Consider the following 26,654-nt stretch of genomic DNA (forward strand, 5'->3'; position numbering starts at 1 on the left):
GGAGAACATTGGGCCCAATAATTGAAGAACGTACATTTTCCTCACTCATGGAACATTTACAAAAAGAAACTATACATTGTGTCATAAAGCAAACCTCATCAAATCCGCAAGGATTGGTACCATCCTGGGAAGTGAGGAGGCAGAGAAGTTAAGTGACCGGCCTTTGCTTCTGAGGCTGAGCAGTGGTGAGGGTGCTCCAGAGTGCACACAGCCATGGCCCGGCGCCAGGAATGCTGCCGTCACCTGCTGCAGTCATCTTCTCTAAGTGGAACAGAGCCAGAAAGGGCAATCCAGGTAAAGGGCTGTGGGCGAGAGGGCGGAACTCAAGAACTAAATTGGGCTGAGTTTCGCTGCTCCCTTTCCCTCCCCCAAGCCCAGTGTTTTCCAAGTGAAAAGTGAGACCTCAGTTCCTTGCTGGCAGAGGAACTGTCCAACAGCCAGATAGGCAAAGTGACCTCTGGGGATGTGTAAATTAGAGCATTGATTCCTAGGGCAGTGTCACAGCTATGCAAAGAGCCCTCTCCTCAGGGAGGTACTGTGGATTGAGGGGACGACTAAGAGGCAAGAGGGACTGGAGGTGTCTATGTTCAAATGTCAATAGTAATTACCCTACACGGTCAAGACAAACATTGTTGAGTTTTCAGGGCCAGAAGGTGCAGGCCTCTAATATGCAAATGATGCATTTGAATCTTTAAACTGAGGAGCCCTGAGGGGTGAGGCACAAGCACTAAGGGGCTGTTGAATGCTGCATTTGACAGTGTGCAAAGACTGGATGGGTCCTGGCTGGGCCAGGGAAGGGGATGGGGCCTAGATGGGGTTTTCCATCCAGGGTGGAGAGGGTGCAGTGAAAACTTTGCAGGGATCCTGGCCGAGATGCTAGGGTAGTCACCCCAGCGACAGCACCCCAACCTGAGGCCAAAGGAGGAGCCCTGGATGCCGATGCCCAGAGGCCCTTCCTCCAAAGTGTCCAAAGCAGAATAGGGCCAATTCCAGAGAGCGAGTGAAGGGAGTGAGGCACGGAGCCGCTGAAAGGCATACTGAATACTCCCCAGGGGAGCAAGAGAGTCGGGCTGCCAGGTCCCAGGTGTGTGCTGTTCACTCCGCAGCGCTGCAGGTAGTTTGGCTCAGGGAAGAATTGGCCTCACAGCCCCTGGGGTCTGATGGTGGAGCCTACAGTTTGCCTAGAGGCTGACCCTGTCTCTGCCAACACCTCAAATAGTTTTTCCCCAGACTTCTTGACTCTGGGCAAGAATTAAGGAAGTCTTGGTGAATCATCTCAGACAACCAGATCTCCTAAACACCACTTTTATGATGTATGTCACCACCTTGCTCATAGAAGTTTTCCATGGTTCCTTATTGCCTCTGAGATCCAGCCATAAACTGACTGCTGTTCACTTATGCACTCTCTCTCCCTCTCCTCCTCCCTCTTCCCCCACCTCTGGTCATCCTTCAAGGTCTGTTTCAACTCACATCTACTCCAAGAAACCTTCAAAAGCAATTCCAACCATACTGATCTACCTCGCCTTTCTCTGAAACCTGTACCACAAAATAACATTTTTGTTGAGTGCACTTGGCTTGTGTGAGGAACAGCCAGGAGGTCAGTGTGGCTGGAGGAGGGCGCACTGGGGGAGAGCAGTAGGAGAGGAAGTTAGAGAGGTGGGAAGGGGCAGGGTCTTAGAGGACACAGCAGATTCTAAACAGAGGAGAGCCTCGTTGAATTCAAGAGTCAAGTTAATAACTACTGTCAAGTGTGGAGACCTAGAGGTCAATGGGCTTCAAGACATTGACCTGGACAGTTGCCCCAGCACCATGCTACTCTGTCTCTGGCTAAACCCAGGGGTCCTGTCACAGGCCCCCTGTGCAATCAGTGCTCCCTTGAGTGTACTCTGTGAAACTTCTAGAAGAAAACCACTTGCTGAAGAGCAGGAATCTTCAAGTCAATTAAACCCAGACTGATCATATTACATTCATCTTTATATCCTCTGGTGCCAGACAGTGTTTTCCTTTCAGCCACCCCAAATAAACTTAGAATCTAAGTTAAAGAGCAGTGTGCTTGCATGCTGTGCACATGGCTTTCAGATAAGTCCCCTGGTTGTTTTCTCTCCCAATCAGATTACTGGCTCTAAGATTCTCCTGTATGGAAGTCCTGGAGTCACCCTGGACAGAATCTCCGACCTCCAGGAACTTGAATCCAATAGCAGAAATTGACATGCACACAAGCCCCTGTATTATTTGCTACGGTAGAGGAATTTGTCAAGCGCTATGAGCACACATATAGGAGGGAGTAAAGAATTTTGAATCTGGTGGGTAAAGAAGTTAAAAAACGTAAGTGACATCTGAGAAATGGAAAAGCTTTCTGGGCAAAGAGAACAGCAAGAGGAAAGGTTTGTGGTGAGAAAATATAAAAGATGACAAACACGGGTCAGGCAAGCAGTAAGGGAGGCAGGTCTGGCCAGGGAGCGTAGGGCCTGTGCAGACAGTAGGCATGTGCCCTGTGGATGAGGTGGCGCAAGGCAGGGTGGACACACTGGAGTACAGGCCCAGTGTTTTCAGAACTTCTGATTTCTTCAGAGAAGCTAAAGATCTGGGGTATTCTACAAAATCTCCTGATTTTTTTTTCATTCTTGGCATCTAAGTCTAAATAAATTTAAACATGATGTGGGCCAAACAAAACTGCCTACAAGGGGCATTCAGCCTGAAGATGGCCAGTCAGCGAGGAGGGCTGGAGCTCCCAGGGACTTGGGGAGCCTGGCTGGAGGTGACACCGGGAAGAGTTTGAGGAATCTGTCATGAAGAGACAAGCCTGCAGGCAAAGAAGTTGGGACTGCCTTTTGTGGCATTTGAAGGGGGGTTGTCATTTAAGGAGCTCAAGCTGGGAGTGAAATGGTTAGATTTACATATGGCGAAGGTGCACCCTTCATGGAGGGTGGATCCGAAGATCATTGAAGATCTTATAAGGGAAAGACGATAAGGACCTGAATGGAACAGTAGAGGTAAGGAGCGGGGAGAGTAGATCTGAGATGTTTTACCATCTAAGTGACTGCGTGGCTAGTTGGCGGAGTGGGGAACTACGTACACTAGACACAGGAAAGGGAGGTGTTGAGGATAAGTTTCAGTAATAATCTCTCACTGATTTCTGGTGGGCATGGGGACAGTGGGTGGGTAGGGGCAAAGTACAAAAGATAACAAAGAGCACACTAGCTCAGGATTTCCCAACTTTGGCACTAACTGTCATTCTGAGCCGGGGAAGTCTTTGTTGTAGGGGACCGTCCTGTGTGTAGTGGGGTGTTAAGCAGCATCCCTGGCCTCTACCCACTAGATGCCAGTAGCACATCCCCTACCTCCGCCCCCAACACATGCACTTCAAGTCATGACCGCCAAAAATATCTCCAGACGTTGCCAAATGTCCCCTGTGGTGGCAAGATCATCCATCTGGGAACCATTGCTCTAGGGTCAGAAGGGAAATTCCCTGTCTGCTACTTCCTTTTTTTCTTTCCATTGTAGTGGTGGTGAGGATCTGCTCTGGTTTTGCTTAATAAAAGGTAGAAAACCCTTTGTGAGCGTTCTGCCTAAGGAGCCAGAATTCTTAGCTAAGCCCTTGCTAAATGCTGTGGTCTGTGTCCTTTATGAACTCAGGACGATGCCTCTAACCGGCTGGAAGGAGACCTGACTTTGGAAAGAGAGACGTCATTCTCTCATCCCAGATATTTTCTTATTTGTGTCCCTTTCTAACTCCACTTACGGAAAGGAAGAAAACCTTAGTGAGAAGGGTAAAGATTAAAAAAAAAAAAAAAGCCAACTGGCTGCACCAGTCAGCCCAGAACTCCAGCCACACTCAGACAAAGCGAAAAGAACTGCAATTGGCAGTCTCATGTCCAAGTCTTCAGGGCTCAATGGTTAAGACTTAAAGCTAAACTTGATGTTGACTCATCAGGACTTGGATTACACAAAGCCCAAACCAGAGCCCTCTGTTTATTGCAGTTCCTGGAAAGCCCTCCAATTGATTTTTGTCTTCTTGTAGGCCGGGGCAGTGGTCTAACTCAATCCAGGATGCTCTTTGAGTACAAGTACACAGAGATTACAAATAAAAATTTGATATTTAAGAAACAGCATTCCTAACTCTACAAAAAAATTTTTTTAACTGTTGCTTGATGTTTAGGGTCGAGAGGAAATAGAACTGATTCTATAACAGTCTTACTCAGGACAGCATGCGAGGACTATCATGGCCATGCCACCACTCTCGGTTTTGTTCCTCACAGTGCTCAAATTTTCAGGGCCTTTTCTGGAGGCTAATGACAAGTCGTGACCCTTATTTTTCTAATCATGCGCTGCCATTACTGTTCATTTCATTAAGCACTCGCTCAGTCTATGCCAGACAGTGCCCACGATGGCACTCAGCCAGTTCCCAGGGGCTCCTATTCCAACTGGAGACTTCTTAAAAGGCAGATGATGTAATCATTTTGGAATCATTATTATTAACTTATTGTATACTGTTTATAGCAAATGTCAACAAGTGTATGTGTGTGGTGATGGGGGAAGGCAGGTCTTAGGTTAGAGAGTGGCTGGCCTATTTGTGGGGGGATTTAGAAATAATAGTAATCTCTTAGTTTAACTGGCTTTGATAGTTTACAAAGTGTTTTCATAAACATTATTTTATTCAATAAGATATGCAGGCAAGGATTTATTCTACATCTTCAACTGCAACTCAATATCTCAAGATTCAGTGCAAGCAGCTCTTTGTTGGCAGGGCCTACTTTTAATGATTGTCTACCACAGTTCCTGGAAGGACAATAAATGTTTATTGAACTTGAGGGCCTTAATTCCAAGAGTGAAGCCCTTATTTCGGATAGGTTAAACATCCGCATGCCCTTTGGGTAGGGTCTAGACTAGGTGTATTATCAGCACTTTTATTGCTGTATTTTTTGCAATCGATTTCAGTTGTGTACATGGGCTTAATTCAGCCAAAAGCCACCTCAGTTAGTGGGGCTCATTATCCATTCAGACATGGCTTTTTTGGGGGGTGGTGATAGAATAAGCCCCTCCCAACGATGTCCATGACCTAATCCCAGACAACTGCGAATGTGTTTGTTACCTTATATGGCAAAAATGACTTTGCAGATGTGATAAAAATCAAGGATTCTGAGATACGGAGATTACTGTGGATTATCTAGTAGGTCCAATCTAATCACAAGGGTTTTCATAACTGAAAAAGGAAGGCAGGAGAGTCAGAGTCAGAGAAGATGTGATTAAGGAAGCAGAAGGCTGAGTGGTACAGCAACAAGCCAAGGAATGTAGGCAGTCTCTAGAAGATGGAAAAAGCAAAGAAACGAGATTCTCGAACCTTCAGAAGGAACGCGGCTCTGCCTACGCCTCTATTTTAGCCCAGTGAGACTTCTGACCTTCAGAACTCTAATATAATAAAACTGGGTTGTTGTAAGTCACTAAATTCGTGGTAATTTATGACAGCAGCCATAGGAAATGAAAGGGTTCCTGTTTTCAGGAACAGTATGTATCACCAGCTTTCAAATCTACCTTTCGTCCTGTTCACAAGGCACGCTCCCGCCAAATCCGCTCCTGGGTCTTCCAAGTCCACCCAGTGAGGTCAGGCCTGGGATTACTAACCCCGGAGTCCGAGTTTAGGAACCCAGGGCTCAGAGGCCAACGATTGGAAGCCGCGTCTCCAGACTCCCCAGGCCAAGGCTCGTTCCGGAGCCGCCCCTACCCCCGTGTCCGGCGGGGCACAGCCCCGGGCACGCCCGAGGCTCCGCCAGTCTGCGCAGCCCGCACCGGGCCCGGCGGGCGCGGGGCTGGGCCGCGACGTGGTCGTGGAGGTTCTGGCCGGCACGCGAGCCGACTCCGCGGGACGGGGGGCAGCGCGGCGGCGGGGCCAGGTGTCGCACCTCGCTCGGGGCCAGCGCCCCGCCCCTCCGCCCGCGCTCGCCGCCCGGGGTTACCTGCGGCCGGTGGGCGGGGCGGCTCTTCCCGTCTACGCCGGCCCTTGGCCTCCAGCGCGGTGGAGCCGGGAAGTGGGAGAGGGAGCGAAGGAGGCGGAGACTGCCGCGGCTGCAGCCCGGCGGGGCTCCGAAGCGAGGGGCTGCATGGAGCGGCCGGCGCGGCTCTACGGGCTGTGGGCGCTGCTCCTCTGCGCCGGAGCCGGGGTCGCCGCGCCCGCGGGTGAGTACGGGCCCCTGGGCCAGGGGCGGCGGGGGCCGTGGACGAGAGGCCCGCCGAGGGCGCCGCGGGGCCGAGGGCTGCGGCTGGGTGGGAGCCAGGGCTGTCGCCACGACGCCCCGCGGCTGCGGCCACCGCCGCTTCTCGCTCCCGGCTCGGGGTGGGGGACCGGGCGCGGCGGGGCTTTCCCGGATCCCGGGCGGTGGGGGCGGGGGCGGGGGACGACGACTTGTCGCCGCACTTCCCTTGGCCGTCGGGAAGCGCCCAGGAGCCTGGCGCCCGGGTGCGGGGCCGAAACCAGTACGCAGCGTCGGAGAGCCGGGAACGCGCCGGGAACGCGCCGGGGCTTCTTGCGCGGCGGGTCCAGTGAGGGGTGGGAGTTGAAGGGAACCTCTAAAGGTCCTGGTCCTCGTAGGAAAAGAACGAGAGGGTCACGGCCTCCTCTGGCGTCCACGAAATCCATTGGGAAACCCGGAGCACCATCCGCACGGATGCCTTTTTTTCTTTCTTTAATAATCTTTATGTTTTGGAATAATCTTCGACTTACAGAAAAGTTGCAAAGATAGTATAGTGCGTTTCTTGTATACCCCTTACCCTGTGCGGCAATTCAGAATTAAACAGCCAGAGTTATTGTGAAAAGTTGGGGGTTAATGACTTCCTCACGGACAATTCTTGGCAATAGTAGCCCCCTGGACATTTTGGGTGACGATAGTAGCTCCAAATTTGATAGGTTTTATTATCACATTGACACAAACACCCGCATCTTGCTTATTGCGTTTTCACCAGTGTGTTGTGCTTTGAAACCCAAGTTGAAACGTTGATTAGGAAACGTCAATGACCTTTATTGATTCGGTCAACAACACGTATGCAGAGTCTGCTCTGTGGCAGGCAGTGTTCTATGTGGCTGAGGAGGCAGCGGTGAGCAAAACAGATTGAGTCCCTGCCCTGTGGAGCTTATATGCTGTTGGCAGAGTCAGAGAAGGGCGGGGAGGGAGAAAAGTAAAATATAAGATATGTCAGATGGTGCTAAGTACTATGGAGAAAAAGGAAAGCGGTTTGCCATTGTGAATAGCGTGGAGTGGGAAGACTTTTACTGAAAAGGTGGCATTTGAGTAGCGACCTGAGGGAGGTTTGAAGTTTGTCAGTCTACCTTGTTTAGTACTGAGCCAGGCTCTGTATGTTCACTTAAAACCTTAAAGCAGTCGTTGTCCCCCAAGTGCCTCTAGTTCACTTGGGGAGATCCGATTCCCATAATCATACGGTGCAGCTGCAGTCCAGAGAAGGTAAGGGACTTGTCTAGGGTCATCCATCTCAGTCTCCTGATTTTCAGTGCTACTCCAGCACCCTTTCTCCTACAGACTCTTTCCCCCACACACCTGAAACAACAAACTCTAGATAATACCAGCAGCCCCCAGCTTAACCAGTTTTGTCACAGAGATCCATTGGTATTGGTTACTTAGAATACAGAAATTATTTTTCCTATTGGAAATATTGAGACACTTGCATTGAGGTATGTTGGGGTGGGGGTGGGGAACCAGTCAGGGGACTTGAAGTTTAGTGGTCTGACATTTCCCAGCTGCAGAACTTCTGGGATGGTCATTTCCTCTCCCTTGTGCGGCAGCTTTCTCATCTGTGACAGGAGGAGGCTGAACTCTGTAAGTTTTAAGGGCTCTTCCAGCTCTCATCTTCTGAGTGTTTATAAAAATGATTAGCTTACCAGCTTAATTCTGTCTGTTTAGATCCATAGCTCACATTGCAGCATATCTTAACAATGACTAGCATTTATACAGTGTTTACTTGATGCCTGGCAGTGTTCTAAGTTTTCCACCTGAACTGTTTCATTTAGTCTTTATACAAAACCTCTCCTTTAGGTGCTGTCATTTGTCCTGTTTCCTATATAAGGAAGCCGAGGCACAGTGAGGCCCAGAGCTTTGCTTAGAATCTCATAAGTGGTAGAGTGGAAGAGCCAGGCTTCCAACCCTGGTAGCCTGATTCCAGAGGCCATGCCCCTAACCAGTGTATTCAGTGCCTCTCTCTGCAGAAGTGACGGGAGTCCTTGGCTGGGAGAGGAGCTGGGTGCCTTCCAGCAGAGCAGAGCAGGACTAGTGGGGACCCAGGCAAGTATGTACAGGCCATTTGGTATGAAGCAAATGATCATGTATTGGAGACTTGTTTTATAATTGCAAGACTGTGTGGTCCAAACAATAAGTACTATAGACATTCAGAAGAGGGGAAACTGGAGGCTGGTAGTTTCCTGGAAGAGCTAAAACTTGAGCTTGACCTTCAGGATGGGTGACATTTGAGTAGGTGGAGGAGAAGCTATTCCCAGGTGGGGGCAGTAGCAGGAGCAGAGACCCAGAGTAAAGATGAGAGTGAAAGTGCCCCTTTGTGCTCCACAGGGAGCCCAGCTTGGCAGGAAGGTGCACTGGCAAAGTCAGTCCAGGCAGAAGGGCTTTGCCCAGGCAGAATTTGCCCTTGAAGCTGAGTTGGGTACAGTGTAAGGGAAGTGACACTGGAGGAGGAGTGAACAGGGAGACTTTATGGGGTGTGGGGAAATCACTGGGGCACAAAGCTATGCAAGAGTCTGGGGTTGGAGATAGGCACTAGAAAGTTGTGTTGTGCGTTCCTTCTGTCCAGGACTGTGACTAGTGTATGTCAGCCAGCCTCACCGGGCCCAGCAGAGCACATTAGTATGATCAGGATCAAGGGAGGTATTGCAGAAAACACTGAAATAAGTTGATGATTGAGTAGATGTAAAGGAAGGAGATGGATGACTCATGTATGACTCTTGTGATTTCCTTAACTTTTCCCGAAATGCGCATGCTTCTGCCAGCTCCTGTGACTGAACAGGAGAGAGCAAAAACTTTTAATTAAGCAACATGCCTAATAATATATTAGAAACAGCATTGATTGTGTTAATTCCTAATTAGAATAAGGTGTTGTGCTCGATGACCCTACAGACTCACTTGAGTTTTGAAGTTTAGTTGAGGGAGCTACTTGAGTCTCTCTTTCCTGCTCCCTTTTCTGAAGTCAGTGATAAATCCCCAAGAAATGGTTGCAGTTAGATGCCTAAGGGCACTTTATCAGGCAGAAGGGATATTTGTTCTGTCTCAAAGGCCGTGGACGCATATCAATTCCGTAGAAAACGAAAGAAATTGTTTAGAATGATTTTGTCTCTTCAAAAAGAAAGAAAGCAGATAGCAAATGTTTACATAGCATTTGTTCTGTGCCAGGCACTGTTCTGAGCTTTTTAATCTGTATGAACTCATTTAATCCTCATAATAATCCTTTTTCGTTAAATAACTATTATTATCATCCTCCTGTTACAGATGCGCAAACTGAGGCATAGAAAGGTTAAGTAATTTGCCAGCTAGTAAGTAGCAGAGCCGGCTACTATGAACTCAGGCAGTCTGGCTCCAGAGCCTGCGCACTCAGTCCCTACACTACACTGGAATTATACCTTACCTCTGAGGAGCTGTTAGAGACCTTACTAAGAAGTACGGTCTCCATTTGTTTATGTGTATGTCTGGATGTATTATACCCACATACATATGTTTGTATATATTTAAACATTTGGAGATTGTATTTCAAGTGTCTGTGTGTGTGTGTGTGTGTGTTTTAAAGCACAGGAAGTAGAAAAATCTCAAGAGAAATGGGAGGAGCAGGGAGGGTATAGCTCAGTGGTGGAGTGTGTGCTTGGCATGCATGGGGTCCTGGGTTCCATCCCCAGTACTTCCATTAGAAATAAATAAATGATGAGATGGGTATAGCTCAATGGTAGAGAACCTGCTTAGCCTGCACATGTTCCTGGGTTCAATCCCCAGTAGCAACATTCAAAACAAAACAAAAAAAGGTTTTATGTGTATGTATGACTGAAACATTATGCTGTACACTAGAAATTGATACAATATTGTAAAATGACTATACATCAATAAAAATGTAAATAAATAAATACATAAATAGATAAACTACCTCCCCCACCAAAACAAACAAACAAACAAACAAACAAAAAAGCAAACAAAGAAAAAAGAGAAATGGAAGGAATCATTAGGGACAAAACAGGATGACAGATAGCTACAAGTAGACTAAAATGCAAACCAATTAGAAGATCTGACTAAAGGACACTTCAGAACAGATGAGGGAAAAAATGAAATCCATTTGAGAGTTTGGAAATAAAGAAGGCTATTGTTTTGTTAAAATACTGAGGTTAAAAAAATAGATTTAAAAAGGCTTAAACTACCTTGAAAATTGAGGTAAGATTTAAGCGAACCATAAACAGGTAATTATTATTATGGCTTTAATTTTTGTGTGGCAGTGGGAGGTGAGTGGGAAGGCAGAGTGTCAGGAAGTACTAAACCAGGTATCCTGAACTTTTGCTGTGGTATATTTCTGGAAACTGCTCAATAGGGGAGATACCCTAAAGTAGATTATCACCTTCAGTAGGAACGAAGTTTCCATTAGAGGCTCTATACCTGACAAATGACTTGTCTTCAAAAATATCATTGACGCAATGTTAGAAAGGCCAAAATGCAGTAATTTGACACTCCTGTAATCACTGAAAATCCTGGTGCTAGCTAGCACTGTCACCTGAGCCACTGCTGCTGTCTGGCACTGGCTAGGTTTTAATTCAGTGCAGTGGGAATTCCCTGCTTCCCTAAGGACTTGGTCTGCTGTGGGCTCCTCCTCCACAAGACTGGAGCTCTGGTCTACCTTGTAGAACAGCTAATAGTAATAGAGTCAGGAAAGGCGGAATGAATATTCAGAGTCACAGGCCTGTGCCGGCTGCTGTGTATAAAACTGACTTTTGGGGAAATTCCAACTACTTAGTGCCTGTGGGGTTGATATTTTGGGACAAATGGAATTTTTGTTCAGTTAAAGAGGAAGGTAATGCTATAAATATTGCAGATTATGTAAGAGGTCCACAGCACTCCAAAGTGTTGGCATAGAGTATAAAATCTATCTCTACTGACTGATAAATTAATATAACCAAAGTCCTTAAATAATTAATAATGATTAAGTTTGCCACCTTAGATAATTTTGGGGACTGTATTTTAAATTAGTTTAATAAATTTTATTTGGGGAGGAGTTTGAATTTACAGAAAAGTTGAAAAGATAGGCCAGAGAACCCCAGTGTACTCCTTATCCAGTTTCTGGGGAGTGGTTTTGGTAGTCCTGGCCTCAGGAGTTCTCAGGAAAGTTTGAAATGTTTCCTTTCCCTCCTCTATGTACTTCCCTGCATTTGGCAGAAGTATGAAAACTCCTTTCTCTGATCTTAGAGCTGGGTCCAAAATAATGAAGTCAGTAAATATTTAGTGGAGACACTGGTGGATTTTCTCCAAATGAAACACATTTTTAAGGACACTAGTTCAGATTCTCCTCTTTTCTTCCCTCTTCCGATTAGTCAAAGCTACAGTTCCAGCTGCTTAGTGTCAGACAGGGAATAACAAAGGCTGTTAAATCTCTTAGTACTTTGGAAGAGTCATCAAAACAATTACCATGTCACTTTAGCAAAACATGATTAAAGATGAGCTGCTTAAACTCACTGGCAGAACCATATGATCCAGCAATCCCACTCCTGGGCATATATCCAGAGGGAACTTTAATTTGAAAAGATACATGCACCCCAGTGTTCATAGCAGCTCTGTTTACAAGAGCCACGACATGGGAACAACCTAAATGTCCACTGACAGATAACTGGATAAAGAAGTTGTGGTATATTTATACAATGGAATACTACTCAGCCATAAAAGGAATAAAATAATGCCATTTGCAGCAACGTGGATGGACCTAGAGATCGTCATTCTAAGTGCAGTAAGCCAGAAAGAGAAAATACCATATGATATCATTTATATGTGGAATCTAAAAAAAGACAAATGAACTTATTTACAAAACAGAAACAGACTCACAGACATAGAAAACAAACTTATGGGGGGGTATAGCTCTGTGGTAGAGCACATGCTTAGCATGCATGAGATCCTTGGCTCAATTCCCAGTACCTCCATTAAAAGAAAAAAAGAAAAACTTATGGTTACCAGAGGGGAAGGGAATGGGAAGGGATAAACTGGGAGTTCAAGATTTGCAGATACTAACTACTATATATAAAATAGATAAACAACAAGTTTATACTGTATAGCACAGGGAACTGTATTCAGTATCTTATAGTAACCTATAATTAAAAAGAATATGAAAATGAATATATGTATGTATATGTCTGACTGAACTATTATGCTGTAAACCAGAAATTGACACAACATTGTAAACTGACTAAACTTCAATTTAAAAAAAAAAATCTCACTCGCAGAACTGCTGTGATTGAAGTGTCTGTATTGGGTGAGATGTGGACCACAAGTGTAGAAAACCCCAAATACCTGCAGGAGGAAAACTTAGATGTTTAAGAATACACTCTTCTCTGTGTTCACGCTATAGCAAGTAGTTAAGAATGTGACCTGGGTTTGTGTCTTGGCTCTGTCATTTACTGGCCATGGGATATGGGGCAAGTGACTTAACATCCCTGTGCCTCAGTCACCTCATCTTTAAGATGAGGCTGCTAGTTCCTGTCTCATAAGGTTGTTGTGAGGATTCAACAGATTAATATGTGGAGAGTACTCAGAACACTGCCTGGCTCAATAAATGTTAACTCTCGTTAACTCAGTTTTATGATTCTTGGCCTCTAGGACTTGGAGGAATGGATTAAATGAACTACTGAAAACACTAGCTGCTGCTGATAAATTTATTTCTTGTGCTTGATTTGAACAGAAACTCAGCCACCTGTGACCAATTTGAGTGTTTCTGTTGAAAACCTCTGCACGGTCATATGGACCTGGAATCCCCCCGAGGGAGCCAGCCCAAATTGTAGTCTACGGTATTTTAGTCATTTTGGCAACAAACAGGATAAGGTAAGTTTTCTGGAACATATTGCATTGTTGAGGTAAAGTGAACACTGTGAATTGAAGCTAAGAGTAAGCCAAATTCTAATCTTACTTCAAAGTGGGATTTTTATTTTGGCTTGTGTCCACATTTTAATTGGGAAAATTATGGGAACAACTGTTGACAAAATTGAACATTAGAAAATATTTGCTAATTATTTGCAAATCCAATGCAATTGAGATTATTACTCTTTTAGGAAATACTAGATATCGCTATCTAGTAGACACTCAATAAATAATTAATTATATTAAAATTGGTTCCTGTAGGCACTCAATGAATAATTATGTTAAAATTGGTTTCTGCGTGCCTGCCTGTAGCCTTGTATTTATGTAACACTTTCAGTTTCTCAGGGAATTTTCACATTTCTCACTAATCACATGCACAGATAGATATGCAAGAACTATGTGATGCAAAAATGGCCATATGGAACATGAGAAAATAAGATGTCAGTGGCAGGTAACGTTGACCAGAAGGTTCCCTGATGCCTGTGGAAAAATGAGAGAAACGTCCAGCCTTTCCAGTCAGATGTAGCAACAAATTTAAGTGAATTTTTGTTAACAACTTTTGTTATTTTGGATTCTTTATGATAATCTTATTCAGTGGAGGTTTCTCTTATGCCTTATTAGTTTGTAGCCCCTTCTAATTGACAGATTATTCAGAGCATCATATTGTCTGTTCAGAACTGTTGTATATCTCTATACAGTCTTCAGGTTCCACATCTGCGGATTCAACCAACCTTGAATGGAAAATATTTGGAAAAAAATTCCAGAAAGTTCCAAAAAGTGAAACTTGATTTTGCCTTGTAGTGGCAATTAATTCCATGTCATTTACGTTGTATTAGATATTGTAAGCAATCTAAAGATGATTTAAAGTATACGAGAGGATGTGCGTAGGTTATATACAAACACTATGCCATTTTATGTAAGAGATTTTATCCACGGATTTTGGTATCTGTTGGGGGGGAGGGTCCTGGAACCAGTGCCCCTTGGGTATAAGAGAGATGACTATATCTTCCCTCAGTGTTTGAGTAGAGGAGGTGGAGGATATTTGGGGTTGAATTTGTCTAGGATTTTTAAGGAGACTGATGGAAAGTTGTTATTAGTGACAGTACTTTGTTTCAGTGAACTGTGAAACACTATTTTCAAGCAGTTTGGTGACAGGAAGAGTCTGGAGAACTAGTTGGTGTACCACTCAGCTAGCTCAGTGGCCTGGGGTAAATTACTTAACCTTTCTGAGCCTTCATTTCCTTGTGTGTAAAGTGTGGCTCTACTCACTTCCCAGCTCCCTGGGACACAGAAAATAATAATGTGAAAGCTTAGTGAAGTGAGGATGGAATGAACTCTTCCTCTAGAGGGAAACTTGCCAATCTGCCTTCCTGCTTTCTTGCAGAGGTGTTAATTATAGTTTAGGTGTTAATGAAGAATTGGGGCTGGTCAGAAGTATTTGCGTTTTAAAAGAGGTCCTCCAAATGCGGAAGCCTGTGAAATCTAGTAGTCCAGTTCCCCTTTTCACAGTGTTGGCTTCCCCTTGTTCCTAAGGAGGGGCCTTAGATGGTTGGAGTCTTAGTGGCAGCTTTTGGTAGTTCAGCCTTGGGGAATTCCGGGAAAGACCCTTCAGTGCCTTGCCTAAGAATCAAAATTGAAACCCTGAGAAGAGGTCACTTTCTTTCTAACAGGTCTTTATTCATTAGCCTGTCAACCACGCTCAAGGATCCATCGAGTAGACATGCTGATATGCTAGCCTAGAAATGGGGGCTAATTCTTCAGTATAGTTACAGAAACTTAGACCTAAAATTAACTTTAGGAGACAGTGAAACCAGATAGAATTGGGTTTGAAAATTTGTCTCTTCTCCTTTCAAACTGTGTGGCCTTGGGGAGGCCATTTAACCTCCCCAAGCCTCCATTTCCTTGTTTGTAAAATACTGATAGGGAAGGGTTAATAATAGTACCTACTTCATATGAATGGTGTGTGTGTTAAAGGAGATGGTATTTGTGATCCACCTGCACAGAGTTAGTGTTCAATCACTGTTAGCTTTTATCATTATTACTATTGTTGGATTGAGCCATGTGAAATTGTTACTTTTATAGGTCATATTATATGGTTCAACCTAATATTTATTATCATTTACTCTTGTTTCCTCATTTTGCCCCTAAAGAGACCAGATGGAACACCATAAAGGGTGGCTTCTGCCTAAGGCCTGCTCATTTATTCCAGCCATTTTACCTCATTGATGGCTACCAATGCCGCAGTTGTGATAAACACAGATTATTCCTTCCAGTCAGTGATGGGGATTTCCTGTCTGGGCATTTTGACATTTACAATCCTGAGGCTGAGAATCAATGGCAGTGATTTCCCTTTCCTGTTTCTGTCCTTTGGACACAGCATTAATGTCATCAGACCACACTGGGGTGTATATATCCTTTGAAGCAGTGGCATTATGATAATTTGTGTATGTTAGGGGGCCTTTGAAACCATCTAAAGGCCCCAAAGTACTAAATGAGGTAAACCCTTGAGATCATTTTCAATCTTCAGATTGGAGGACCATTAAGTTGAAAGACAGGGATTCATAGAGGATTTAAAAAAAAATACGTGACTAGCTTAAGTGGCTGCCCACCACCATTGTTTTAGCAATGTTTAATCTGGCAATTAGAAGAAGGATCTGGCATCAGGTTTTAGATCTCTTTCATCACCAAGAGATAGGAGGTCTCACTAGGTAAATAAATTAAAAGGCTGTTGTTCTGTCTAGGCTTCCAAAGAGGCAGAAGCTGAAGCTGAAGCTGACTCCCCTTTCCTTCTGAGAAAGGAATCAGGAATTGGAAAAAGTGTGATCTAGCCAAGTGAACATTGGTCCTGAAGGGCAGGGATCGATTCAGGACTCTGACCTTGGTTTTTAATAAATTTTCAAAGGAGCCCAGATTCTCTGAGGGATGGGGCATAGTGTCATACAGCAACTACCAGTGGAGTAAGTTACTGAAGCCCAAAGTCACGTGGGAGCCTTCACACATAGCTCATCAAGACCTGCTGGGAGGGATTTAGTTCCTGATCTGACAGAGAGACGTGCACTTGACTTGGTGATCGTTGACAATCGGGGCTCCTACTTTATCCATGCCAATTTAACATTATTTGCCTTGAGCTTTGAAAGAGACTGTTTAAAGTATTTTATCTTTCCCCCTACCATGTCTTTTCCAAGTTATTTTATTATTCATGTGCCTAAAACATAAGGTTCAGATTTAGCTACTAAAGTATTTTTTTAATTTAAGAAATTCCATTATAATAAAAATATTTGTGTGATAAAGTTCCTCAGCCCTCTCACTGGAACAATATCTAATATAATAAGGGAACTGGGATTTTTCCATGATGATTCTAATTTATGGCGTTTGGCCGTACATTTTTCCCCGGGTATCCTCAAAGGGCAAACGCAGCTTCCAAACATGAATTATCAAGGATCCTTGGGTCAGGGCGGCTCCCTCAGGAGCGTATGAGACTTGTGCTCAGTAAAATTGTGAGGCTGCTGAAATCTACATTCAGAGCTTTCCTGCTGCCGTCACCAGCAATCCTAGGCCTGGTCTTCAGCGTCACAGGCTGAGAAACCTCATTTCCTCAGCACACGCTCATCAACCAAGGGCCAGTTCCTTACTTTGCCATGAGATCTATAATGGTGAAGCATTCTAGAGAGCCTTCTCTTGATACAACTGACACATTCCATCCCCTGTAGACCGCAACTGTATGGAAAGCCAAATAAATGATAAATACGTTTCTTGGCAAGGAATCAGGAATTTGTTGTGAAAATGTACTTGGCACAGAATAGTTGGAGGCCCCACTGAGGTTAGGCATAACTTTGCTGCTGGGACAAGAATACTCAGTGTCCATGCAGCTGAGTCACCATCTCTTTTCTCCTTGTCAGAATTTTGCTCACAGACATTTCTTTTTCTCTTCTAGGGCTGACCAACTAACTTCTTTTTCAGAGCACTGTCTTGTCTGAGCCTAAGAGCTGTTCAGTCTCTATAAAGTATTTTTTCCCATGTCTTTGCTGTGGTTCATTAGTTGTTGATTTGCTGGCTACCTCGCAGAGGGCAACCTTGTGCCCTGGTTGTGAGAGCCTCTCACGGTCACCCTCATGCTCAGCTGGTGGCAGGCATGTTAAATGGCAGAGTATCCCCTTAGGGTGCTAGGTAGAGGTAACGCTAACAAATTTTCCCCTTCGTGGCTATAAGCACGTATGTGAAAGGAAATGCTGTCTCCAACTTGAGTCAGAAACCATTGCAAAACAGGAAACTCTTTGGAAATCTGATTAAAAGCAGCTCCATTCTTAATTATTCCAACTCTGTCACCTTGAGAAATGTTAATTTCCTGAAGAGCCCTTTAATCTCATTCTTCTAAATCATAATAACCAGATTTGTGATATATATCTGTATGCTGTCTGTAAGTTGGCTTTCCGTGGTTCCACAAAGCTTATTTACTTTTCAGAATAAGAGTGTGCTATACTCAGTGCATGTACTAACAACCCTTAAAATTTATATGTGTATGTGAGATAGTCAAAGTGGTCAAACAGTACAGGAATATGGTCAATGAAAAGCCTCTCTTCAGCCCTTGGGCTCCCCTTCTTTACTTCCTCTCCTTAAGGGTGACCAGGATTACTAGATTCTTAAAGCAGTCCTTTTTACCTTGATCTTGTGTTATACTGCATCTACTTGGAATTGAATTTTGATAATCTTATTGTGTTTCCTTTGAAATTGCTTTTAGACACTTGACATGTTTGCATGGTAAGTTTATAGGTAAGTGTCATGATGTTTGTATATTTAAAATGTGGGGAAACTGTCTTTTATCTATTCCAGGGTTTCTCAGCAGTGACACTACTGACATTTGGTACATGATAATTCTGTGTTGTAGGGGAGGGAAGGCTGTCTTCTGCATTGTAGGATGTTTAACATCATCCTTGGCCTACCCACTAGATGCCAGTAGCAGCCCCCTCTCAAGTTATGATAGCCAAAAATGTTCTTGGACATTAACAAATGCCCCCCAAGCGTGGGGGAGCAGAATCACCTCAGGTTGAGAATCACTGAACTGTATACCATTCGGTAACTTTCCATTTTCTTTACACATTTAGGCGTGCAAATATTTTCTTATGTTAATGTATTTCTCTATGTTTGTTACAGCAATACCTTTTTTTTAATTTCCTTACCTTAGAAAATTGCTCCAGAAACTCATCGTTCGGAAGAAGTACCCCTGAATGAGAGAATTTGTCTGCAAGTGGGGTCCCAATGTAGCACCAATGAAAGTGAGCAGCCTAGTATTTTGGTGGAAAAGTGCATCTCACCCCCTGAAGGTAACAACTGAAAGCACTATCTCTTGGTAGAGAATAATTCCAAATTGTCCATATGCTTATGTTCACTGCTCATTAATTCATTCAATTTTTTAATATTTGCTGAGTCTAATAAGTGCCAAGCACTTGTGCTAGATGCTGGGAACACGCCAATAAATGTGGCGGGACATCCCTGCCTTTGAGGTGTTCACAGACAACTTGAATGACAATGCCTAATAGTTACATAGCTCTTAATAGTTTGGAAAGTGATACATACACACACATACACACACACATGCCTCTCCCCTAAATCAAGCTTCACAAGCTAATTTTGTGAAATGAGCAAGGCATGTATTAATTCCCTGATCCATTTTGTGAGAAAGAAGGGAACTGAGTGAGTTGCTCTAGATCTTCAGGTTCCAGGTCCAGTGCCTTAAAAAAAATACTATCTTACTCATTATAGAGAGAGATTAGTATGATATACAGATACATTTGGGGAAAGATGTTAAAAAAGGAAAATGGGCATGCTGGCCTCGCTCTGATTCAAGACGAGCCCTAGCACCTCTCCTTCCTCTTTGGTCAGGGACAGATAACACTGTTGCAGTTCAAGGTCTGCTTACTACCATCTGGAAGGTTAAGTCATGGGTTTGTTATGTTTTTCTTAAAGAGCCAACCACTTGGAAGTCCTGAAGAATTGAAATGCTCAAGGGCCTGCCAGAATCCCCTAACTCCTGACTAGATGTGCCTCGAGCTAGCGGGCAGCATTAAGAAATATGTGTCTACTGTACAGCACAGGGAACTATAGTCAATTTCTTGTAATAAGCTATAATGGAATAGAATCTGAAAATATATGTATATGTATAACTGAGAAGCTAACATTGTGAATCAACTACACTTCAATAGAAAATAAAATTAAAAAAAAAAGACGAACCCTAGGAAAAGCTGTCAAGTAGTCAGGTTTATCATTGTCCCCCAACTCCCTTCCCACCCGTCAGCCATTGTCCCTCTGGCTCTTATGTTACATGCGGGGAGTAGCATATACTGATGAAGAGCAGGGCTAGCAGAGCCCAGATGACCAAGTTTAAATCTCCTCTCTGCCAGCTTCCAGTTGTGTGACCTTAGGTCACTCAGCCCCTTCTCCCTTCTTCTGGAGAATGGGGATGATGAGAGTACCTACCTCCCAGGATTGTTGAAAGGATTACGTAAATCAGCATATGTGAGGTACTTAGAATAGTGTCTGGCAAAGAGTGAATCCTGTATACACATTATTTATTCATATCACGCTGCCCTTTGCTTGGGCCGGGTCCCGTCTCCTACTTCCAAACCTCAGCACTGTGTGGCTTGTGCTCCAGACTATTCTCTCTACCTGCCTTGCCTGGATCCAATGTATATGAAGTAATATTTGTAAAATTATAAAATTCAGGACTGCTAGACAGCTGGCGCATGGTTTAAAACAACTTATCTCCCCTATTCTCATTTCTTGAGGAGTTTAATAATCTGAAAAAATCGAAATTGTATTATGACAATGAAGTGGTTGATGGTGGCTCGGTATAATACCCCTTTAAGGATCATGAAGCATAACATGGAGACATGATGCCTTAACTCAAAAGGCTTTACAAAAGTAGAGATTTCAGGTCATAAAGATTTTAGGGCTCCTAAGGTCATAACACACAATAAGCAACTACTAAGAGTTATGTTATGCTTGCCTTTCCCCAAACTGCTTCAAGAGGGATGTTTGTTTAACTTTTAAAACAAGATGTATTAGTATTGATCAAAAGACAGGAAGGTAAATTATAACTCAGTAAACTTGGGTTTTTTTTTTAAAGACAGGTAGATGTAGTGGTTGTGTATATTTTCACATTTATTGGGGAAATTCCATAGTCATTTCCTATAACTGAAATATTGTCTGAACTTCAAACGCTCTAGTTAGGAATACAAGAGTTAGGGTCCCTCAGTGGTAGTAAAGATGTTTTCTTAGTATGAGGAGGTGAGAGAGAAAGTTGTAAACAAATTAGATGTGGGTTTTCTCCCTCCTGGGTGCCTTCTAGGTAAAGTGGGGTAAGAGATTGGGGATTAGCTTGCTGGTGAAGCAGCCTTGAAACCCCCTTACCATCCCCCACCCCCAAGAGTGACTGGCTAGTTTGCATCGCAAGGAGAGAAGGGTCCTAAACTCTCCACTGGATATTCTAGGTGATCCCGAGTCTGCTGTCACTGAGCTACAATGCGTTTGGCACAACCTGAGCTACATGACCTGTACTTGGCTCCCTGGAAGGAATACAAGTCCTGACACTAACTATACTCTCTACTACTGGTAAGTATGTGTGGAAGAGGGCTGGCTGTGATTGCCTTGGGAGCTGTTGGATCTGACCTAGTAAAAACAAAAACAAAACAACAACAAAAAGAACCGCCTACCCTTTTCTACAAACCCAAGATGATAGGAAATTCGCTTCAGTGGAAAATGCATCTGCTTTGGGGGATCTCATTTAAAAAAAAAACCCTTAAAACATAATTATAGATCCACAAATATGTTGCAAAAAGTGTATGGAGAGATCCTATGTACCCTCAACTCAGTTTCTTCCAATGGTAACATCTCATATAACCAGAGTACAATATCAAAACCAGAAAACTGACATTGGTGCAATTCACTGACCTCATTCAGATTTCACCGGTGTTACATGCTGTAATTTGTGTGTGTGTGTGTGTGTGTGTGTGTGTATGTGTGTTTAGTTCTGTGCAGTTTTATCACATATGTAGATATAGAATATTTCCATTACCACAAGGATTCTCTCTTGTACCTCTTCTGCCCTCACTCCTCTCCCTCAAGTCTCTAAGCTGTGGCAACCACTAATCTGTTCTCTATCTCTATAATTTTGTCATTTCAAGAATGTACTGGAATGGGATCATACAGCATATGACTGTTTGAGGCTGACTTTATTTTTGTTAACCTCTGCATAATACCCTGGAGATCCATCCCAGTTGTTGTGTGTATCACTAGTTCATTCCTTCTCCTTGCTGAGTAGTGTTCTATGATACGGATGTACCAGTTTGTGTAACCACTTATTGGAGGATATCTCAGTTGTTTCCAATTTTTTTGTGATCATGAATAAAGCTGCTGTAAATATTCATGTTCAGGTGTTTATGGGAACATAACTTTTCATTTCTCTGGAATAGATGCCTTAGAGTGTAACTGCTGGGTCATATTGTAATTGCATACTTAGTTTTATAAAAAACAGCTGCACTATTTTACGTGTCCACCAGCAATGTAGGAGTGATTGGTATCTACCTTTCAGAACGAAAATTGTATCATTCCCCAGGGTTAAAGTAGTTTCGCTCCCCTCCAAATAACTTATATTTGATATTTGTAACTACAGAACTTCTTAAATTTCTAAGTTAATCTTTAATCATTTACTTTACTTTGGAGCCGAGAATTATTAACAACAGAACAAGGTAGAAAGTACCAGGTTAATCAGTTCAGTTCAGTAAATCTTTAGCACGTGTTGTGGGTAAAGCACTGAACGGGCAGCAGAGATAAGAAACATATAAACATGGCTCTTCACTCCTAAAGCTTCAAATGTAGAGGAGACAGTGCCTGACACAGTTACCCATATAGAAATAAGAGAACGTGATGGAGGCTTAGAGGAATAGGCAAGCTCGGTGAGAAGCGAAGACAGAGCTTGGGGTGGTGGCCGAGCGAGGCTAGAGGCTTTGATGAAGGGGGTGGACTGCACGGGTAAGGGGTGTCTCCAAGGCTGGAGGCTGGTGCTGGGGAGCTGGGGGTATTTAGTCCGTGTGATTCCAGGTTGAGAAGCAGGAGATCTAGCGTGGGCCGTCTGCTCTTTGTGTGGCCTTGTCCCCCTTTCAATCATTGTTCATTCAGACTGCGTCTCAGAGAGTGGAGTGTGGGACGGGTGTGTCCAGGGCTTCTGAAGCTGTGGGATAAACATGGCCTTTCATCCTGGAATGTCCATTTTGCCTGATGACTTGATGAAGAGTTGTTTTGGTATATGAACACACTCATGGCTATAGTTGCCCAGGGATTTGCATTCACTCTCCTCTCCTGGGCAAGTTGAGAAACACAGCAGGTGAAGCCAGATGGCACTGAGGTTGTGTGGTTCAGTCTGAAGGTTTCCCCCTCCCCCATACAGATAATTCTCATTTGAGGTTTTGTAGTTTCACTTGTCCACTTATGGTACCTGTTGTTTCTCCTTTATTTAAAACCCTCCAGTGGCTGGCTGGTGGCTGTGGCATAAAGTCCAAACTCTTGAGCACGACAGACAAAGCCTTTTCTGCTCAGGCCACTGCCTGTCTCTCTAGCCTCAGTCTCATCTCCCTCCATGCACCCCCCACCCCTCTTGCACCTACCACCCAGCCCGCGCTGAACTTCTTTTAGTTCCTCAAACTCTGCAAACAAACAGAATTGTGGAATCCAAACAGAACATTCAGCCAGAATAGTGAAAGCATTCTGCGTCCCGTCGCCGCCCAGGCCTTGCCCTTCCTCCTGGATGCCTCTTATTTATCCTCTTTATATCAGCCCAGATGTCACTTCCCTTCCAGAAAGGCTTCCTTGACCTCTCCAGTCTAGATGCGCACCTGGTCATCGTGTACCGCTGTACTTTGCACTTTCCCATGTCATAATACTCAGCACACTTTGTTGTCATTTCCTGTTTACTTAGTGGGAGCCCTCCTATGACTGCCGTCTCCCTTGCGAGCAGGGCCTGTCTCTAGTTTCCCCTGGTGCCTGACACACGGTAGGTGTTCCATAAAGAAGTTTTGAGTGCTTGGTAGGATACAAAGCTGGAGAATTTGGGGGATTGGGGTGAGGACTTAGGAGGGATAAGCAACTCAGGAACATTATAGTTCAGGTATAAAAAGAGAGAAGGATTGAGTAGATCTGACTCCCCAAAGAATTGCTAGTGAAGGGGCCTGAGAACCAAGCCTTAAACAGAGTAGCCTGACTCTGGTGAAGTTGCGGTGAAGTCTGGAGAGAGCAGTTACTACAGGCCTTTAAGATGTCTTATAAGCTGGTAATATCCCTGTGTTTATTATGCTCTTAAATCTTGCTTTTCCTGGGAAATAGGGAAATCACAGGGAAAACCTGTAAAGAGTCTGTCTAATAGAAGGGGCAGGGAAAGGAAGGGAAGAAGTCCTAACACTGTCTCAGTCCATGGCAGACTCTGCAGGAAAGTAACCCAAATATATAAATCAAGGTGGTGCTGGAGGTAAATGGTGACCTAGTCCTTCAAGTTCTTATAAGACAAAGATAGGGAAATGCCTGAGGCATGTACTAGGCCAAAACAAATCTTTATGCAAATTACAAAACCAGTACCCTCTCTGGATGAATAAATAACAAAAAATTGGACTGACCAATTCGAAAAGCATTCTTCTTCCTCTGGGCTGAAGCAGTCCTCTTCTGGGCTGATGCAGCATCATCTTGCCAAAGCTGACAGCAGGTGGTGCTCAGGCTGGCTTTCAGCCCTTAGTTGATGCTTGGTGCAGGGGATAAGCTACAACTATCAGAGGTGGCGCAAGAAGCTATCCCAAGAGAATGGGGGTTCACTGGCACCCGAGTAGGTAGGCATCAGGGATACCGCTTCTTGTCATACATGTTCCCAGTGTCGGTCATCAGCGGGACTCTCTGTAATACAGACCTGTGCTGTCCAAGACAGGAGCCACTAATCACATGTGACTGTTTACATTTTCATTTAAATTAATTAAAATTAAACTGAATTAAAACTTCAGTTGCTCAGTCTTACTAGGCAGTTTCATATATGGCTAGCAGCTCCTGTATTAGACAGTATAGATATCAAACATTTCTATAATCCCAGAAAACTTTCTGGGACAGTGCTGGTATAAATTCTGTATCTTTTGCCCTCACCACTCCACAGCTTATTGTTTTCTGGAGCCACACTGCCCAGGTTCAAATCCTGGCTCTCTTTGTTACTGGCAGTGTGATTTGGGGCAAATTGCATCTGTGTGAGCCTCAGTTTTATAATCTGTAAAATGGGGATAGTAATAATAGCGCTGCTTCTTAAGGATGTTGCGAGGGCTGTTATATGAAAAGTGTTTGGAGTTGTGCCTGACTGTTAACATGTACAGAGTAAGCATGCAATACATGGTAGCTATATTCTTTTTTATTAGGCATCCCCACTCCCTTGCAGATGTAGCCAGTACACATTGCTGGCCTCTTCCCCTACCTCGAGGAATTAGCCCCTAGCCCATACCTCTGCCTCCCTGCTCTCCCCTGGAGAGGTCCTTTCCAATCAAACTATGAAAGAAAGACATATGGCTCATTCATTATCAAGCACTCAGAAATGGTTTACGTACTAACTCACATCAAACTGCTGGAGACTGTTTCCCTGAGCCGCAAACAGAAAACATGGAGTAATTTTGAAGCCCCGGGGCAATGACTTGCAGTCCTGCAGGGGAAGTCTGGCATTGAAAGGAGCCTGACCTCAAAAGCTACGGACTAGCCATGCCAATGAATTTTAGGGAATTTCTTACCACATTAATCATCTTCAGAGTTGAGGAAATAGTTTTTAATTTGCCCATTTCCTCCTTGTGTCTGCAGTATAACTCTGTGGAGGATTTCAGTGTGTGAATTTTAACAGGAAGCGCCTGAATGCCTTCTATCTTAGGCTATCATCTAATCTTTCATAAGGTGTCACCAAAAGTCTATTCAAACAAACATTTTCCCTTTTATTTTTTTCTAAAGTACAACAAAAATTTCTTAAAATTTCATATTTAGAGTCCAGAGGAATATATGAAATACTCAGGGTACAAAAATGAAAAAGGAATCTCAAAGATTTCCCACTAGAGAAGTTCCTTTCATTATTGAAAAAACTAACTTTCTACATAGTTTTCTTTAGTTATGTAACAAAACCGTCATGTGTTCCTTCAGTTTCTATTTCTGGCTATGAGTGGAAAACACTTCAGGCCTGTCTGATCTAAAAACTAGCCATGGCAGTAACTTAGTTTTTAAAAGACTGTTTTCATTCATGAACCACATGGCCCAACAACTAGGAGAAAAATCTCATGTACTATCTTTTAAGGGACAAGAGCATTTTTTTTTGACATTTTATTTATTTATTTATTTATTTATTTTTTTATTTAACATTTTTTATTGATTTATAATCATTTTACAATGTTGTGTCAAATTCCAGTGTAGAGCACAATTTTTCAGTTATACATGAACATATATATATTCATTGTTGCATTTTTTTCTCTGTGAGCTACCATAAGATCTTGTGTATATTTCCCTGTGCTATACAGTATAATCTTGTTTATCTATTCTACAATTTTGAAATCCCAGTCTATCCCTTCCCACCCTCCGCCCCCTAAGAGCATTTTTTATATTGAAGCATTTCTTTGCACAGCCTGTGAAGGAGTAAATACATTAGATGTGAATTTTTGTTTTCTTTTTTAAAAAAAGACATTATTTATAGCAGTTTTAGATTTACAGCAAAATTGAGAGGAAGATACAGAGACTTTCCAAAAAAACCCCTGCCCCCACACAGGCCCAGCCTGCCCCATTATTAACATTCCCCACCAGAGTGGTGCGTTTGTAACAATTGATGAAGCTGCACTGACACATAATCACCCAAAGTCCGTAGTTTACATTAGGGCTGACTCTGGGTGTTGTACGTTCTGTTGGTTTGCACAAATGTATAATGACATGTATCCATCATTATATTATACGGAATATTTTCATTGCCCTAAAAATCCTCTGTGCTCCACCAATTAATCTCTCCTCTACCCCAACCTCTGATTTTTTTTTTGTCTCCATAGTTTTGCCTTTTCCAGTATGTCATGTAGTTGGAATCATACAGTATGTAGTGTTTTCAGGTTGGCTTCTTTCACTTAGTAATATGCATTTAAGGTTCTTCCTCAACGTCTTTTCAGGGTTTGATAGCTCATTTCTTTTTAGGGCTAAATAATATTTCACTGCCTGGATGTACCACAATTTTATTCATTTACCTACTGAAGGACATCTTGGTTGCTTCTAAGCTTTGGCAATGATGAATACTACTATAAACATTTGTATGCAGGTGTTTGTGTGGACATAAGTTTTCAACTCATTTAGGTAATCACCAAGGAGCATGATTGCTGATTATTATGGTTAAGAATATGTTTTGTTCTGTAAGAAACTGCCAAACTGTCTTCCAGAGTTACTGTACTGTTTTGTATTCCCACCAGTAATGAATGAGAGTTCCTGTTGCTCCATGTCCTTGTTAGCATTTGGTGTTGTCAGTGTTCT

General features: G+C 43.5%; 1 protein-coding gene across 1 annotated transcript in view; it reads left to right on the forward strand.

Annotated features, from left to right (window-relative positions):
* Nucleotides 1-5,855: 5,855 nt before the first annotated feature.
* IL13RA1 (interleukin 13 receptor subunit alpha 1) overlaps nucleotides 5,856-26,654 on the forward strand; it is a 49,037-nt gene continuing 28,238 nt past the window's right edge. The window contains exons 1-4 of the mRNA XM_074359260.1: nucleotides 5,856-6,174; nucleotides 12,928-13,067; nucleotides 18,286-18,424; nucleotides 20,591-20,711. Of these exons, the coding sequence (XP_074215361.1) occupies nucleotides 6,099-6,174; nucleotides 12,928-13,067; nucleotides 18,286-18,424; nucleotides 20,591-20,711 (476 nt within the window). The 5' untranslated portion in view covers nucleotides 5,856-6,098. The remainder of the gene's footprint in view (nucleotides 6,175-12,927; nucleotides 13,068-18,285; nucleotides 18,425-20,590; nucleotides 20,712-26,654) is intronic.

This window comes from Camelus bactrianus, chromosome X, assembly GCF_048773025.1.
Source record: "Camelus bactrianus isolate YW-2024 breed Bactrian camel chromosome X, ASM4877302v1, whole genome shotgun sequence".
Taxonomy (NCBI): Eukaryota; Metazoa; Chordata; class Mammalia; order Artiodactyla; family Camelidae; genus Camelus; species Camelus bactrianus.